Source organism: Littorina saxatilis, linkage group LG5 (assembly GCF_037325665.1).
Source record: "Littorina saxatilis isolate snail1 linkage group LG5, US_GU_Lsax_2.0, whole genome shotgun sequence".
Taxonomy (NCBI): Eukaryota; Metazoa; Mollusca; class Gastropoda; order Littorinimorpha; family Littorinidae; genus Littorina; species Littorina saxatilis.
The window spans coordinates 4,900,220-4,918,423 of record NC_090249.1 but is presented as its reverse complement, the minus strand read 5'-3'; the positions used below and the strand labels follow the sequence as shown (position 1 = coordinate 4,918,423).

At 38.2% G+C, this 18,204-nt stretch overlaps 1 protein-coding gene and 1 non-coding gene across 4 annotated transcripts in view; both read left to right on the top strand.

Annotated features, from left to right (window-relative positions):
• LOC138966108 (uncharacterized) overlaps window positions 1-18,204 on the top strand; it is a 48,517-nt gene extending 30,313 nt beyond the window's left edge. For 2 of the 3 annotated variants that reach the window (XM_070338188.1, XM_070338187.1), the window contains exons 11-14: window positions 4,934-5,168; window positions 10,323-10,419; window positions 12,870-12,948; window positions 15,011-18,204. In XM_070338188.1, the coding sequence (XP_070194289.1) occupies window positions 4,934-5,168; window positions 10,323-10,419; window positions 12,870-12,948; window positions 15,011-16,477 (1,878 nt within the window). In that variant the 3' untranslated portion in view covers window positions 16,478-18,204. The remainder of the gene's footprint in view (window positions 1-4,933; window positions 5,169-10,322; window positions 10,420-12,869; window positions 12,949-15,010) is intronic. The other variant, XM_070338189.1, reaches the window with a different exon arrangement.
• Window positions 17,614-17,686, top strand: Trnat-agu (transfer RNA threonine (anticodon AGU)). The gene has a single exon. It is a non-coding gene; the product is annotated as a tRNA-Thr (tRNA).

Here is an 18,204-nt window from a genome sequence, read left to right as displayed (position 1 = left end):
ATCGTTGCCAATTAATAAGGAATGGGGATTATTCTTGATGTTTTGTCTTTTTTGCCTTGTTGTAATTAACATGTATTTGGTCTTTTGGGGGTGAAGACTCATGTGGTTATATTCCGTCCAATTAATGAGATCATCTACACTGTTCTGCAATGATAAATAAACTTTGTCTATTTTTTTATCAGAAGTGTGTATGGTCGTATCATCAGCAAATAGTTCACAATCATCATTAACACTAAAAGGAAGATCGTTAATATACAGAGAGAAAAGAAGTGGCCCAAGGACAGAACCCTGGGGGACTCCATATAACACAGGTCTTTTACTTGACATAGTGGAATTCACGCAGACGGATTGCTCTCGTCCGGCTAAGAAAGATGAGAGGAGGCATAGAGTTTGGGGTGACAATCTATACTCAGCTAATTTTCTTAAAAGTAACTCATGATTAATGACGTCGAATGCTTTTGCAAAATCGACGAATAGGACACCACAGAGTTCATTATTATTAATGTTGCTAAGCAAGTTTTCAAGAAGGTTTATTAATGCTGTGTGGCACGAATGATTTTCTCTGAAGCCTGACTGATATGAATGAATAAGGTCATATTTCTTCAAATATGCGGCCACCCCCCGCGGGTTAGGGGGAGTCCCATATTGGTTGGGACTAGAAAGAATTTACCCGATGCTACCCAGCATGTCGTAAGAGGCGACTAACGGTTCTGTTTCTTCTCTTCTTTTGTCTTATTTCTGCCTTACCAGTCCTTTCACCTATATTTCCTTCCAAGAAAACTCTCCCTACTATTCCCTGCAGTTTTCCAATTCTTTTCTTGTTGTCTTATTTCTACCTGACTGGATCCATCACCTTTATTTCACTTACCAAAAGTCTTCTTTTCCACATCCTTATTTCTCTGCACCCCGCATGTCGTATGAGGCGACTAACGGATTCTGTTTCTCCTTTAACCCTTGTTAAGTGGTTCTTGTATAGAATATAGTCAATGTTTGTAAAGATTTTAGTCAAGCAGTATGTAAGAAATGTTTAGTCCTTTGTACTGGAAACTTGCATTCTCCCAGTAAGGTCATATATTGTACTACGTTGCAAGCCCCTGGAGCAATTTTTTTATTAGTGCTTTTGTGAACAAGAAACACTTAACAATTGGCTCTATCCCATCTCCCCCCTTTCCCCTATCCCATCTCCCCCCTTTCCCTCGTCGCGATATAACCTTCGTGGTTGAAAACGACGTTAAACACCAAATAAAGAACAAATAAAGAAAGAAATGTGCGGCCAAGTGTGTATATATGTGTTTTTCAAGTGGTTTGGATAAAACAGGAAGAATCGAGATTGGTCTGTAATTGGCGGGGTCAGAAGAATTACCTGATTTAAATAGCGGGATCACTTTTGCCTCCTTTAATTTGGCGGGAAAGTCAGATTTGTCCAGGCACAAGTTGTAAACGTATGTCAGAGATTCTGCAATAAAAGGGGCAGACAACTTCAAAATTTTCCCATCAAGATTATCTAGACCATGAGTACCAGATTGTTTTAAGCATATCAGATAATGGAAGACTTCGCTCACAGATAACAGGGGGATGTCTAAATTATGTGTAATATTTTTTGAAACACAAAACTGTTTCAACTTGTCCAGATTATTCTGTTTTGATCTATCATTTGTGATTATTTTTTCAACAATAGAAGTGAAATGAATGTTAAGGTCATCCGCAGATACATCAATGACAGAAGATTTTACGGTTTCTTTACGTGTCAACTGGTTGATCACTTTCCAGATGGCTTTTGAGTTTTGTTTCGTATTTGATGCAGCGAACTCACGGTAATATTTTTTGCGAGCAGCACGTTTCATGGACGTTACTTCGTTTCTCTGCTTTCTGTACTCTTCTTCTCTGCCATTACGTTTAAGAAAATCGCGGTGATTAATCGCACATTGAATGTCGTGTGTAAGCCATTTTGGTTTTGGGTGTTGCTGCACACGAGAGGTTCTGAATGGTGCATGTTTATCATACACTTTTATATACAAGTTGTACCATAATTCAAATGCTTCATCGGGGTCAGTATGATTATAAATTATTGAAAAATCTGTACAACTTAAATCAGAAAGGAATGATTCTTTATCAAGTTTTGAAAATAGCCTATAAGTTATGAATTTATGCTTTCGTTTGTGGATTCTAACCCCTTTTTTCGACCATGTGAGGCATATTGGAAAGTGATCACTACAACCAATACTTGGAACTGAGGTTTCAATAATGTTAGCCTGGGTTGACACACATATATGGTCTATAAGCGTAGATGAGGTAGCTGTAACTCTTGTTGGAATCGTTACTAATTGTTGTAAATTATGAAAGGATAACTTTTCCATCCAGCACTTGTTGGGTTTCAGAAGATCAAGATTAAAATCGCCCAAAAGTATAATTTCTCTGGATTCAAGGCTGACAGCGTCCATCATGTTATCGAAATTATCAAACCAGTTAACATGTTCAGCTGGATTCCTGTAGCAGAAACCGGTCAAGACTGGCGCTGATTTACGCAATTTTAATTCCAGCCATATTGTTTCAACCGAATGCTGCTCTAAGTGATGAAGTCTATGAAACGTTAAGGACTCGTGGATATAAACAAGCAAACCAGTTTCTTTTGTTGATGATGGATCTCGACGTACGACATTATATCCTTCAATCTTAACTTCCACATTTGTGATATTGCTGTTAAGTCTCGACTCAGAAAGTCCAAAAATGTGAAAGTATTTGCCTGGGTTGAGAAGAATAGCTGCTACCTCATCAAGCTTATTTATGACATGATTAATATTCAAATGTCCAACTCTTAGAACTCGATCGTACTTCAACCGTCACAGAAAAGTCAATTTACCAATGCTCAAATGGTAATGCTGAAGAGTTTGCGGCAATCACAGTACAGACACGGATTGACCGACACAACATTTAACTCGCACGTATCGAGTACAAGTCATGCGCACGGGCAGAATAGTTGAACCTGCCAGGCCAATTATATGCTTGTCACAGGTTACGTTATGATCGCTAAACAAAGGGTACTCAGTTAAGTTATTGTCCACAATACTTTTCGCGAAAATACGGATAATTGAGCGAAACACACTGATAGTTAGGTACCGAATATGCGAGAGAGAGAGAGAGAGAGAGAGAGAGAGAGAGAGAGAGAGAGAGAGGGGGGGGTATGGGGCATGCAACAGGCCTAGGGAAAGCTGGAGATTCAAGTGGAGAATTATCAACTGTTATGTGGTCTATACAACGGTCAAATAAATGAATAATTAAGCAGAGAGATCGTTTTCAACAGAAATACCAAAGTTTGCCTGAAACAATAAACACACACACACACACACACACACACACACACACGTACACACACACACACACACACACACACACACACACACACACACACACACACACACACACACATCGAATTCTGTTCTTCAACAAATCTGTTTATTAGGCCATAACCTTGTACCCAAGAATGTAACAATGAAATAAAAACAACAACAAAAACAACAACAAAATACCTGGTGTCTAAAAATTGATGTACAAAATAATGGCTTTGTTTTGCAGGCGGAAAAGAAAATACACAAAAAAACAACACTTAGATGTTTACTTAAACTATCAAGCAATTTACAAATAGAAACTGGTGAAAACAATTCAAATAAATTCATTTGTAATGAATTTAATTATCCTTGTCTTTTGGAACTACATATTTATGGAAAAATGGATTCTTTTTTCAAACTAAAACTGAAGCACAAAAATAACCTGTACAACTTGACAGTGTTTACAAATGCTTAACTATCGCGACACTAGCAATCCAGTTGGATTAAAATAATAGTGTCGTTAAATAATAATCTTCCCATAAATGAACGCAAAATGAAATGGTCAACACAGATCAGCAACGATACATTTGAATAAGGAAAATTAGCTGCAGCGTGACTCTATAACAGAACAAACAAATTCAAGTTGCAAAAGTTTACCTTTGTTTCTGCTTTGCATTTTCGTTATAACCGGTTTGTTTTTAGTGATAACTAAGAACACCGCTGGCAGGGAAAAAATAAAATGTTTGTTATAACCAATATTCGTTATACCCGGTTTCGTTATAGTGATAACTAAGAACACCGCTGGCTGGAAAAAAATAAAATGTTTGTTAAAATGTTTGTGAATGCATGTTAATTTATTTTTAATATACTTTCTTATGTGATAACCAATGTGCTATATTTTCTCAGGACAAAGAACAAATGTTTATTGTGAATGTGTTATGTATGTTATTATTACGGACACAAACGCTCAGCAATGTAATTTCTCTTTTAGAGATTAATAAAGTTATTGTATTGTATTGTATTGTATTAATCAATATTTAGTCGCCATCTTGTTGTATGAATTACTTCCCAAAGTTGACGTCGTAAGTCATAAGTTAGGAAAAAGTTGGATTTGCGTCATAGTTTCGTTCTAACCGGTTCTTTTTCTGGTCTGGGAACAAGAAATGTTGACGTTGTAAGCAGTTTCTCGTTATAACCGGTTTCGTTATAACCAGTTTGCTTTTAGTGATAATTAAGAACAGCGCTGGCAGGGAAAAAATAAAATGTTCGTTATGACCAATATTCGTTATAACCGGTTACGTTATAAACGATTCCGACTGTACTTTACTTTTTACACGTTTTTTTTAAGGTTAGAACTGCTTAAATACTCAGTTAATTAAGTTAAGGCAAAGGCGTTAAGACTAATATCGTAGGTGACTAAATCCAGAATGGGGCGCGTCATTTCAGTAAAAATTTGAGTTTTGGTATAATATGTAAATATATACTAAGAGATTTTCATTTTCCAAAATAAATGAACTCAAAATTAGACAGTTTTCTCTTAACACAAAACTACACACATTTCACACAAACACAAAAATAAACAGCTTCCTTTTTGTGTTTTCTCTTAGACTGACCTACAGGAAAGAGCTGTCAGTCTGACAGAACATCAGTACATGAACATCGGAGAGAACTTTGAGGTTCCTACCGAGAAAGGAGAGTTGCCTCAGTATTGTGAGAACTGCCAGTGGCACTTTGCCATTCGTCTATTTGCCACTGACACTGATACTGCCATCGGCACTGACACTGCCAGTGGCACTGGCGTAAGCAGACTGGTGTGGAATAAGCCCATTGAGATAGACAACGGTAACATTAAAACTTACTTTCCTTTATAGTAAATATTTGTGTTCTTGTTTGTTGTTGTTGTTGTTGTTGTTGTTGTTGTTGTTGTTGTTGTTGTTGTTGTTGTTCTTGTTGTTCTTGTTCTTGTTGTTCTTCTTCTTCTTCTTCTTGTTCTTCTTGTTCTTGTTGTTCTTGTTCTTCTTGTTCTTGTTCTTGTTGTTCTTCTTGTTCTTGTTGTTGTTGTTCTTGTTCTTCTTGTTGTTCTTGTTCTTGTTGTTCTTGTTGTTCTTGTTGTTCTTGTTCTTGTTGTTCTTGTTCTTGTTCTTCTTGTTCTTCTTGTTCTTCTTGTTCTTGTTGTTCTTGTTCTTCTTGTTCTTCTTGTTCTTGTTGTTCTTGTTCTTGTTCTTGTTCTTCTTGTTCTTCTTGTTCCTGTTGTTCTTGTTCTTCTTGTTCTTGTTCTTCTTGTTCTTGTTGTTCTTGTTCTTGTTGTTGTTCTTGTTGTTGTTGTTGTTCTTGTTCTTGTTGTTCTTGTTCTTGTTGTTCTTGTTCTTGTTCTTCTTGTTGTTCTTGTTCTTCTTGTTGTTGTTGTTCTTGTTCTTCTTGTTCTTCTTGTTCTTCTTGTTCTTGTTGTTCTTGTTCTTGTTGTTCTTGTTCTTGTTGTTCTTGTTCTTCTTGTTCTTGTTGTTCTTTAAAGATGTTCATGTGGGAATGTGTAAGTGGGCGTAGTCGAATGTCCATGTGGGAATGTGTAAGTGGAGCATATAAGAATGTGTAAGTGGAGCGTGGTCGAATGTCCATGTGTGAATGGGTAAGTTGAGCGTACAAGAATGTCCATGTGTGCGATGTGTAAGTGAGACATGGATGTGTTCTTGACTGAATGCGTAAGCACAATGCAAGGAATGGCTAGAGAGGTATGTTGGAGGTGTGTTTATAACCTGCCCTGTTATATAGTGCTATATGTCTTATGTAAAAACAATGTCCTGTTTGTATTATTGTTATGTACCACGCCTGAATTTCTCGATGAGATAATAAAGTATTCTTTTTTTTTTTTTTTTTTTTTTTTTTCTTTTTTTTTCTTATTTCTTTTTTTTTTGACCTCAGTTGCATGCAGGCTGCTTCAACCCTTCCTTGTTTTCTTCTCTCTTTTTTCTTTCCTTTTTTTTTTTTTTTTTTTTTTTTTTTCCTTTTTTTCTTCTTTTTTTTCTGTCTTTTTTTCTTGTAAATAGGCGGTGAGCATCCTTCTTCATTGGTCTTTTTTCTTCTTTTTTTAACTCCAACATAGAGGTATATTACACTCACGAGACATGGACATTTTCTCTTTACAATGGAAATATTCCTTATATTTACAAATCAAATTTTCTACTTAATATTTGAAACTCGAAAATTACGAACACTGATCCCTGACAAGTTGTCTTTCTAAAAATACTAATACACATTTTCCCAATTAATATTACGTGATTTACAAAATTTCTCATCTTTTTACAACAACTTGTGTCTTGATAGCCAAATATTATATCCTGCATCTTAAAATTAACCCTCAATCCAGCCTTTTCCTCTATCCAGTTTTCTATCTTCGTCCAAAACAACTTTACCGGTATGCACTCATAAAAGAAATGTTCAACAAAATCAACTTCCGTCCAACAAATACAACATCTGTTATTCTCCCTGACTTGCATTTTACATAATAAAATATTTGTTGGATATATGTTATGTAAGATTTTCCATTGCAATTCTCTTAACCTCACTTCTTTGGAAACATGGGCAAGTGTCCAAATTTCCTTATCTACTTGTACACCAAACTTCCTCAACCAAAAATTATATACACAAGGTTTTTCTACAGCAGTATCTACACTTTTCTTTTCTATCATTTTTCGTATTTGGCTTATTTTTATCATATACAGGCTACCATCAAACAATTGCTTATCCATCTGGACAATAATATGTTTATTTTCAATCCAATTAATCCATACTTTGGGTAATGCGTTTATTAATGCCCAATAATCCAATAAAATATTTGCATTATTCTTTCCAATTTGTATATATACCTCTGCTGCTGACTTCAATCTCTTTTCTTCCACTATAAACAAATCACTTACTCGTTCAATCCCAGCATTTTTCCAATACAAATAAAACAACATTTTCCCTTTATACCGAATCAAATCATTGCTCCACAAAATCTGTTTATAAAAATTGTTTACATCAATCTTATCATGTTCCATCCTACGCTTGTAACTCAAGTGTGTCCACACTACCCTCTGCCAAAATGGGCTTCCAATCATTGTCAAATTCAATTCCTTACTCGGTTTAACATTCAAATCAAAACAACCATACCCTGAAACAACATGTCCCAGAAACCATAGTGGTATAAACGTCCAATTTGCTCCCTTCTCTTCATACAAACGTCCGACCCATTGTAAATAAAAAGACTCTTGCATCCTGTGCACATTTAGCATTTTCAACCCACCTTCACTTATTTCTTTCTCCATTACTTTTCTTTTCACTTTTTCAAATGCTTTTTTATTCGAACACTTTCTCTGCCAAATAAACTTATAAAACAATCTATTTAACTCTGTCAAAACCCGCTCTGGCAATCCAATCGTCTGCATCACAAATACTAGCTGTGAAATAAAAAAACATTTGATTATTACAATTTTACCGTGAATCCTTAAATCTCGTCGACTCCATATCTTAATCAACTTCTTAATCTTCTGAACTCTTAATACCCAATTCTGTTCAACAGTTATTGCTCTATCATTATTTACGAAATATATACCTAAAATCTTAATCTTCTCTGTGCACTCAAAGGGCAACTTTTGCTGACCACAATGCTGTCCAATTTTCATTATTTTGGTTTTATTAACATTCAGGGTCAGTCCTGAAAACTTTGCAAACTGTATTATTATATCTTTAACTTTAAAGACATCACCACTGTTCTGTAAAAATATTGTTGTATCGTCTGCTAACTGTTTAATTTTTAGGGCACTCTCCTCGCCCACCTTTGAGGGTAATTCAACACCCGTTATATCACTTTTCCTAATTTTAATGGCAAGTATTTCCACCGCCAATATAAAGGCCAGGGGTGAAAATGGACAACCTTGTCTTATACCACACTTCAAGGGAAACGGTTCTGAAATCCACCCTCCGTGATTAATACTACTAAAAGTGTCTGTCATTAAAAGCTTAACCCATTTTTGAAAATCTTCACCAAAACCATATGATCTAAATGCTTCTATCATAAATTCCTTATAAATGGAATCAAACGCTTTACGATAGTCAAGGGCCAATATAAACCCAGACTTATTCGTTCGATTTAAATACTCTATTACGTCATCTATTGTACGAATCACGGTTCCAATATTCCTTCCTTTTATGTAACCAACTTGATCTTCATTTACTAACTTACAAATAACCGAACTCAATCTCTGATTTAAAACCTTTGCCAAGATCTTATAATCTGTATTAAGTAGGGTAATTGGACGCCAATTATTAAGGTCTTCCCTGGGTAATTCTGTACTTTTTTGTAATAACTTAATTATTCCTTGTTTTTGCGTAAAAGACAAATTATTATTACGAAAGGCTTCATTAAACGAGTCTGTAATCATGCTCTTTAATCTATTCCAAAACATTTTAATAAACTCTGTAGTGAGTCCGTCACTTCCAGGTGATGAACCATTTTTCATCATCTTTAATGCTGCTGCCACCTCTGCTTCCGTCAACATCCCTTCACATACATTACTATCTTCGTTCGTTAATTTAACCAATTCTTCTTCATCACAAAATTCCTTTGCTTCTGCCCTGATGCGTTCCTGACTTTCTGGACTTTTACCATACAAACATTTATAATACTGCACTTGTTCATTCAACACAAGAAATTGATCATCAACAATATCACCATTACTTGCCCTCACATGTGTCATCACATTATTTTGGGCTTGTACTTTTTCCAAATTCAAAAAATATTTCGTATTTCTTTCTCCTTCTTCTACCCACTTAGCTCTTGATCGTACATGAGCTCCTCTTGCTTTATCCATGGTCATTATTTCCAATTTCGATTTAACATTAAACATTTCTGCCTGCAATTTCTCATTATTAGGTTGTTCTGCACAATGTTTTTCCAACTGTTGCAACTTTGCTTGTAAATCTACAAATTCATTCTTCTGGCTTCTTGACCTTGATTTACCAAATTCTATACAAACCGATTTAATGTTTGATTTACATGTTTCCCATTGATCCTGAGCATTAGCACCCCTAGGCACATTATTACACATCTCCTCTATTAACGCATTCATTTTTTCAACAAATGCTTGATCTTTCAAATAGGAATTATTAAAGCGCCAGTAGCCTGGGCCCCGTACAAATTGGGAATCACACATTTCCACCAAAACCCCTCTGTGATCGGTATTTGCAACCGACACAATTTCACAACTTACACAGTTTGGAATAATGTCCTCTGTTACAAAGCAATAATCCAGTCGCCGTGCGATAAAAGGGTTACGTCTGCACCATGTATACTCTTTTTCCTCGCCATGCAACATTCTCCAAACATCACTCATATTCAGTCTAAATATTATATCTTTCAACAACTCAACTTCATTTTGTTTATGATTTTCACCAGCAATGATATCCAACTCATTTGACATAACTAAATTAAAGTCTCCCATTAACAACACTTTTTCTTCCGTATACTTTAGCAACACTGAGTTAATAAAGTATTCTTATTCTTATTCTTATTCTTGTTCTTGTTCTTGTTCTTGTTGCTGCTGCTGCTGCTGCTGTTGCTGTTTTTGTTGTTGTTGTTGCTGCTGCTGTTGTTGTTGTTGTCGTTGTTGTTGTTGTTGCTGCTGTTGCTGTTGCTGCTACTGCTGCTGTTGTCAGCGTCGTCGTTGTTAATCTTGTTCCTGTTGTTGTTGGTTTAAACAATGTTTTTATTCATGTTAATATACATGTTCATACGGCTGTTGTGGTTGTGGTTTTTCTTCAACTGTTCTTTACCATGTTCTGAAACATGTTGTTTGGTTATTCTTCCCGAGGCTTAAAACAAAGCTTTTTGAAAATGACATACACAGAAGATATTTAAAAAAAAGAAAGACTTATCTCAGGTTTGATGAGCGGCAGCTTAAAACTATAAAAAGCTTGTTGAAAATGATATACATTGATATATTTTTTTTAAATGACTAGTTTTAGGTTTGACGAGCGACAGCTACCATCTTGCTGTTCCTGTTGGAGTGGCTTTAGGACTGACTGTGGCCTTTCCTCTGTGTATCCTGTGTTTGACGTGAGTTGTTGTTGACGCGAATGCGTTTCTTTGCTTTACAAACTAGTGGAAGATATTGATAATTTCAATTCACAAATTAATGTTTAACCTCAACAAACATCCATGCCGTGTAAAGTAGCATGATCCCTGACACAGGCTTTTACAGTCCGGCCGAGGGGCTAGCGGAGGACGTTTTAAACAAATCAAAACAATTTTTATATAATAATAATAATAAATAATAATAATGGACATTTATTAATCGCCCCTTCTCACAAGAGCTCACGGCGATTTACATATTAATTTCTGCCGTGTGAGATGGAATTTTTTACACAATACATCACGCATTCACATCGGCCAGTAAATCTCAAGCCATTACGGCGAATATTTACTTTTTACGGCCTGTTATTCCAAGTCACACGGGTATTTGGTGGACAATTTTTATCTATGCCCATACAATTTTGCCAGGAAAGACCCTTTTGTCAATCGTGGGATCTTTAACGTGCACACCCCAATGTAGTGTACACGAAGGGACCTCGGTTTTTCGTCTCATCGTGAGATCTCATAGTGCTAAAGAAGAAAGTTTGTTCAAGACGATTAGTACTATCTTGTTTTAAAAAGTTTTTTTGCTATCCCTGCTCGTTTATGCTCTACGCCACCAGATAATTTAATCCTGATTTATGTAAATCAGTTCTTGGCATTAAAATTCGTATTTTCTTGTTTTTTTTTTAAATTTTGTGATGTAACTTTTGTATGCCATGACAGAGATACGAGGTTAGACATTAGGTTTTAATGCACTAATCTGTTTATAATTCGAATATAACGCAAAGGTGACAACAGGAAGGCGACAGGCGATTCCGATTTCTTTTTCAACCCTGAGTTAGAGAAAATCGTTTTCAATCGAGCCGCCTCAGACAAATCCAGCACCACGTAGGTAACCATCCTGAACTCAGGTCAAAAATGAGTTACTTCCCTTCGGATCTCATTCTATCCCTGACAGGATGCCTTGGTTTTCCTTCTCTGGAGAGGAAATCGATTTTTTACATATTTAAATCTTTTCGTAATGTGTTAGGGATATAAGCAAATTCGCGATCGTCGATAATGATTTTTCATGGTGTTGTGTAATTTTTAAATTACAAAGGAATTGATATGTAAGACAGTTTCAAGCGACCTATCTTTCGCGGATGTATATACTGTGCAAACAACCCCAAAGTGTCACGTGATAATCAACTTTGGCTTCGGTGCGCGCCGGTGCAGACGATTTTTTCTGTGACCAGTTGAGAGTGATGCAACCATATATCACGGTCTCCTTCCGACAGCAGTCTCAAAATTTCGACTTGTTTTGACCTTAGAACGATGTCTTTATCATAACTAGAACGATGTCTTTATCATAACTGTGAAGAACAGAACGGAGATCACTGTCGAAGTCGGCCAATCTGCAATCATTTTCGTCTCGCGAACACTGATCTCAAATTTAGATCAGTGCTCGCGAAAAACATATGGGAGATAACTCTGTATTCTTGTTTTGATAGATTCGCGCAATAATTTAGCATGCTGTCAGAGAGAAACTGGTGATAGCCGTGGAGCGATGATTATCAGAATGGTAGGTAACAGGAAACGCGTGGTAAAGAACTTCGTCCAGCACCAAGCGAGGAAAGGAACATCACAATAATACTGGATCCAAGCTGAGTCAGTGGATAACATTCGATACGGGATTTGAAGTGCATTTACAAAGAGAGGGGGGGGAGGGGGTGGGGGTATTGACACAAAGGGAAAGAGGACAGTAGGTTGAGATATGAGCCGTGTCTTCAAACCTGCACAGTAAACCGGTGTAACACGAGAAAATTACTCCCACGAGATTTTTTACTCCGGAGTAAATATTTCGTACGAAAAAGTTACTCCCTTTGCGAAAAACGCACTCCCCCATTGCACGAGAAAATTACTCCCCAAGACAGGTGAGTTCCGAGTAAACATTTCGTACAAACATGTTACTCCCCTGACGAATAAATAACGAATAAATTACTTCACTCCAACACGAGCAATTTAACTTCCCATGCCAGGTGTACGAAATTTTTACTCCCTTGTCCCCTGTTAGTCTTGGTGGTGGAAGGGGTGGAAGGGGTGGAAGGAGGGTAGCGCGACATTCGTGTGCGCGAGATCACTTATTGGCATTATCCCTTCGCCCGCATCCCATTTTTGTGTACGAGATTTTTACTTGAAGTAAACAAAATGGGGAGTAAAAATTTCGTGGAGGGAGTAATTTTTTCATGCCTTGGGGAGTTCTTTTCTCGTACGAAAAGTGTACTCGGAGTAAGAATTTCGTACGAAATATTTACTCCGGAGTAAATTTTTCGTGGAGTAAAAATTTCGTGTTACACCGGCAACTGCTGCTTGAAGATCAAGCAAATAGCAGTTTCAGAAAAAAATGTTGAGGCTTAATTTGAATACTTTTTAAATAATGTTGTTATTTTCAGATGGTGCGTGAGAAGAACGAACAGGAAGAAAGGACAGTTTTCACCGTTAAAGATTGACGGCCCGGAAGAAGGACTGAAGGTAGGTACTGCACCAACATTGGGGTGTGCACGTTAAAGATCCCACGATTGACAAAACGGTCTTTCCTGGCAAAATTGTATAGGCATAGATAAAAATGTCCACCAAAATACCCGTGTGACTTGGAATAATAGGCCGTGAAAAGTAGGATATGCGCCGAAATGGCTGCGATCTGCTGGCCGATGTGAATGCGTGATGTATTGTGTAAAATAAATTCCATCTCACACGGCATAAATAAATCCCTGCGCCTTGAATATGTGCGCAATATAAATTGCATAAAAATTTAAAAAATAAAAAAATAAATCCCTGCGCTTAGAACTGTACCCACGGAATACGCGCGATATAAGCCTCATATTGATTGATTAAAACTGTGTGACAATAAATCATTCCTGCATGGAAGAGATGATGTGCACCTACACACAATCTTGCCAGGCTTTTTACATGGGTAAAGTGGGTCCCTAAGCCGAAACACATGCTACAAATCCAACAGCCGCTTGGCTGCTTCCTGTACATTATGGCTTTTGGCCGGGTGTGTGTGTTAGTGTGTGTGTTTGTGTGTGTGTGTGAGTGTGTGTGTGAGCGCGTGTGTGTGTGTGTGCGTGCGTGCGTGTTTGGGTGATTGGGGGGGGGGGGGGGGTGTGTGTTAATTTTTGTGAGTGACGCCTTTGTAAATCTAGGTAAATTAATTCAGAAAAAAGGCCATTCCGCCCAAAGTACAGCGATTTTGGGTATGCGTTCATGTGACAGGATTTTATTCTATTTTATGTTATTCCCTGAGGAAGCCTTGACAATTAAATCTGTGGTGTTGGACATGATGGGGCATGCGTTAGGGACAGTAGGCTACCTTTAAATCTTAAATGTCACTTTGAGTAAAGATAGATACATTACTGTATGCTTGCCCTTGCAGACAGCATCAGTCCGGTTAAAGTACTGTATTTTTTTTCTGAGAATTGCTGATATATAGCGTACAGTAGATGTATCAGATGTTCATTTTCTGCCTCGAAGTACCGTGTCGGCCCTTACTGCCACAAATGAAGCAAAATATTCAGTGTTCAATCGTATTCAAATGCTAGTCATATTTTTGTGGTTTATTTTTGATTCTAGAAAATTTTATATTTTGTTTTGTCAGCGTATCACATTTCTGCAAAAGCAATGGGATGCACCTATGAAAAAAGAAACACTTGTCATGTATTCAAAATGGGAGGTAACTCCGTCACTTTGATCAGTCAGTATAGCCCTGGATCGAATTATCTCCCATATCGTGCAGTTCCTGGGCGTCTGTACATGAACGTCATCGAGGCCTGACTAAGAGGAACTGTTTATCTCTCGGTCATTAGCACATGAATTGAACCCGCGCTCATCAAATTCATCGTCAGAAGAAAAAAAACAATAACTACTGTTTAGATGTAAAGATGTCTTGATATAATACTGCGTACAAAATTAATGAGTATTATATGTTTGACATTTCTTTAACTTACATATGCTGCGATTGATTGATTGATTGATTGATTAATTGATTAATTGATTGATGTATTGATGGATGGATTGATTGATCGATTGATTGATTGAATGATTAATTGATTTAATGATTGATTCTTTCTTTCTTTATTTTGTGTTTAACGTCGTTTTCAACCACGAAGGTTATATCGCGACGGGGAAAGGGGGGAGATGGGATAGAGCCACTTGTCAATTGTTTCTTGTTCACAAAAGCACTAATCGAAAATTTGCTCCAGGGGCTTGCAGCGTAGTACAATGTATTACCTTACTGGGAGAATGCAAGTTTCCAGTACAAAGGACTTAACATTTCTTACATACTGCTTGACTAAAAAATCTTTACATGTAGTGATGGATTGATTGATTGATCGATGGATGGCTTGTTGATTGATCGATTAATTGACAGTGTTTTTGACAGTGAAGGCAATAAGCGGCGATTTTGACAGAGAAGGCAATAAACGACGATATTGCTTTGTAAATTTATATTTTACTTTGCATAATGTTAATGCCGACAGATTCTTCGGTCTATAACACTGCGTGTACTAATTTACAAACGTGGTCACTTCTGTAGGTTAAGCCCAAGACAGCATACGCAGGAAAAGACGTCTCCTATCAAGGCCGTTGCTCGATGACGTCAGAAGACTCAGGCGTGGAGTCGACAGGCGAGAATAAGAGTAGCGACAGGGGAGCAAACTCAGGCAGCAAGGAGTGTATAGACCTACCTACCAGTGGTCTAGGTCACAACAACATCACCGAGATAGAGATGACTTCGAGGACGCCGAGGACGTCGATCTCAAACCGCGCAGCAAGACACTGCCAGCCTTGTGTGGAGCAAGAGGCGGGGTTAGCAGAGGAGGGGGTTGAGGGCAAGGACGATGCGTCAGAACCCCTGCTGGCTAGACAGTCTGCCCACGAGGAGCGTGGCTCAGGCACAGAAGAAGAGCGAAAGATGACTGATCATCGTGAAAGTCAGTGCGTGCAGCCTTTTGCGTGGGAGGCTGGAGTGGAATTTGCTGAAAATCACGTGAAAGCTGTCTGTATTCAGCCTAACTTGGATACATGTTATGTGAAAATGGTACATGGAAATGACGTTGAAACATCAGGCAAAGCTCTGCGTTGTGAAGAATCGAAACACTCCTCGGCTGGCATCAACATAACAGACCCAAAGGTGACTAGCAAAGCCATAGAGAAACTAAAGGATGCCTCAGCCAGCGTCCCGCTTGGGCAGCAGAGCGAGTCATACCTTCGAACGGTTTTGAGTCCAACCACAGGGACATACACGCAGCTGGACGTCCTTACATCTCCCACAGAACGGGTTTCTGGACATCAGTCTTCTCCGGCTGCAATTCCGCAGGTGTTTAAAGGGTTGAAACAGATCCGCCACGATACTGCTCTGGACCGACCTATTTTGTCCCCCGTGCCCGAAGTCATTGAGTGTGGCATCAAAAGTGACGAGAAGTTCAGCGCAACATTAGTTGTACAAACTGTGTCCTCTCCACCTATTCAGAAGGATGTTGTCCGTTGCTATGCCGAGATAAACGCGGACTCAGCTGAAGACGGAGATGGACAAACAGTGACTGGTGCTGATTCGCCTTTAGGACAGCAAACGCTGCAAAACGTTCTCGTCATAGACTCAAACAGTGGTGTTGAAGGGGTGGCAAACCTTGAGTCCATCCCGCCATCAAAAGAGCGTGGGTACAATACTTCAAAGAAAGCTCAACGGCAGCAGCGCGAGTGCAATTCGCTTTGTGAATGTTCAGGAAACCAGTCTGAACCTGAGTATCAATGTGAGTGCCATTCGCACGCTGAACGATCGGAAATCCGGTCTGAATCCAAGATGCAGTGTGAGTGCCTTTCTCCCTCTGAACGCCTAGGAATTCAGCCTAAACATAAGTTCCTGTGTGAGAGCCATTCGCTTGGTGAAGACTCGGGAATCCTATGTACCCAATCAAGTATAGCCGCTCTTCCAAATGTTGTGTGCCATAGCGGCTACATGCCAGAGTCGCACTTGTTTCGCGTTCCCGATCATAGACACTGACCAATTCAAAGCAGGAGAGACTTTCAAACTACTTTTCGTTGATACTAAGTGTCTTAACTTGACAGAATGTGTATTGACCCTGGCCTTATTTTGACCCATTCTAAGTGTGACAGACTGAAGCAGTAATCCCAAACAGAGTTGTCTCCCAGCGTTGATCGTATGCTATTTATAGGAGCTCTATGTTTTGTTGTGCTCTTTCTCGCGTTACACCGGGGTTGACACAACAGTAGGAGGTCAAACACTGAACAATACCCACTCTCACTCGATTTAAACCTTCCGGTGTTCTACCTTTTGGAATAGCTGAAGGTCCAAGTATACAAAAACACCCCAGATCATCGGTGATCTGAAGAAATGAATTATAGCTAGGTTCAGGGCAATCCCGATTCAGAAACGCGTTCGCGTCATTCACAATTCCGGATATGTTATTTGGAAACAGTTTGATGAGAAGATAATTAAGAGTCGAACCATTTAAACACAAACCGGAAACTTTATGGAATGACCATGCACAAACTGAAGTTCATGCTCACCAACTATGAAGATATTAGCTGAAATAAAATTGACTGAACAAATTTGGGTCAACACTTTTCCGTTGGAGAAAAAGAAGTGTTTGTGGCCTAGTTGACCAAACAGAAGGTCAAGGGAGCTAAACCGTTCAACTGTTGGACTGCGTGTTTCTAGTTAATCTTACAACATTGTGTATTCTTGTCAATAATGTTCTGTGTGAACATTCATCATAATTATTTTCTTTGACATGTTTTTGTTCCAGAAAACAATTGATTACTCAATAATATTTCACTTAACGTGGACTGAATCGCAAACATTTTGGTGTGAACAGTTATTCTGTGAGAGTGACTGATACGGATAAGAAGAGTGTATGACTGTGGTTTGTACTGGTTTATCTTTGGCATGCATCCAGTGCAATGATAATTAATAATAATAATTAATAATAATAATTATTAATAATAATTAATAATAATAATTAATAATAATAATAATTAATAATAATAATGATTAATAATAATAATTAAGCTGTTTAGTCAGGTGCGCACACACAAAGTACTTACCCTCAACTCCTCTCGATTTTCAGTCTACCGCAATACATTTAGTGAAACATTAAATTAGTGTAACTAACGGGGGCCCGGGTAGCTCAGGTGGTAGAGCACTGGACTAGTGATCGAGAGGTCGCTGGTTCGAATCCGGGCCGGGACGGACACGGGTCAACTTTAAGTGCAGACCCAGAGACGGTATCCATCTCCCACCCCCGTGTCACCACAATGGCACGTTAAAGATCTTGGTCATTCTACCATAAGTGCAGATGGCTGATACCACCTAAACACGCAAACATCAAAAAGCCGTGAGGGCGTAAAACTCGAATCGTATAAACCAATTCATGTCCAATATAGGCAATTAAGTCCTGACGGACAATAAGCCCCTTAAAATTTACTGTGTACCTAACAGACAGAAACAAATGCAGCTAGCAGTACTTATTATATGTGTTTCGCACTTTGGGTCTTTTGAAAGCTTTCTAAACAGTTATATTATCCCCTTCATGTATTTGTCCTGAGGCAGTTTCCAACTAACATGAGTATGTAGCTCGCTTTGTGTCATTTGCAGCTTAAAGGTTCGTTTGACAGCCCGTTTTGGGTCACATTGACCCGAACATGTAGCATGTAAATGTTGGCACGGTTTAAGAAATAAAAGCTTATGTTCGGTACGTGTCAAAAGAA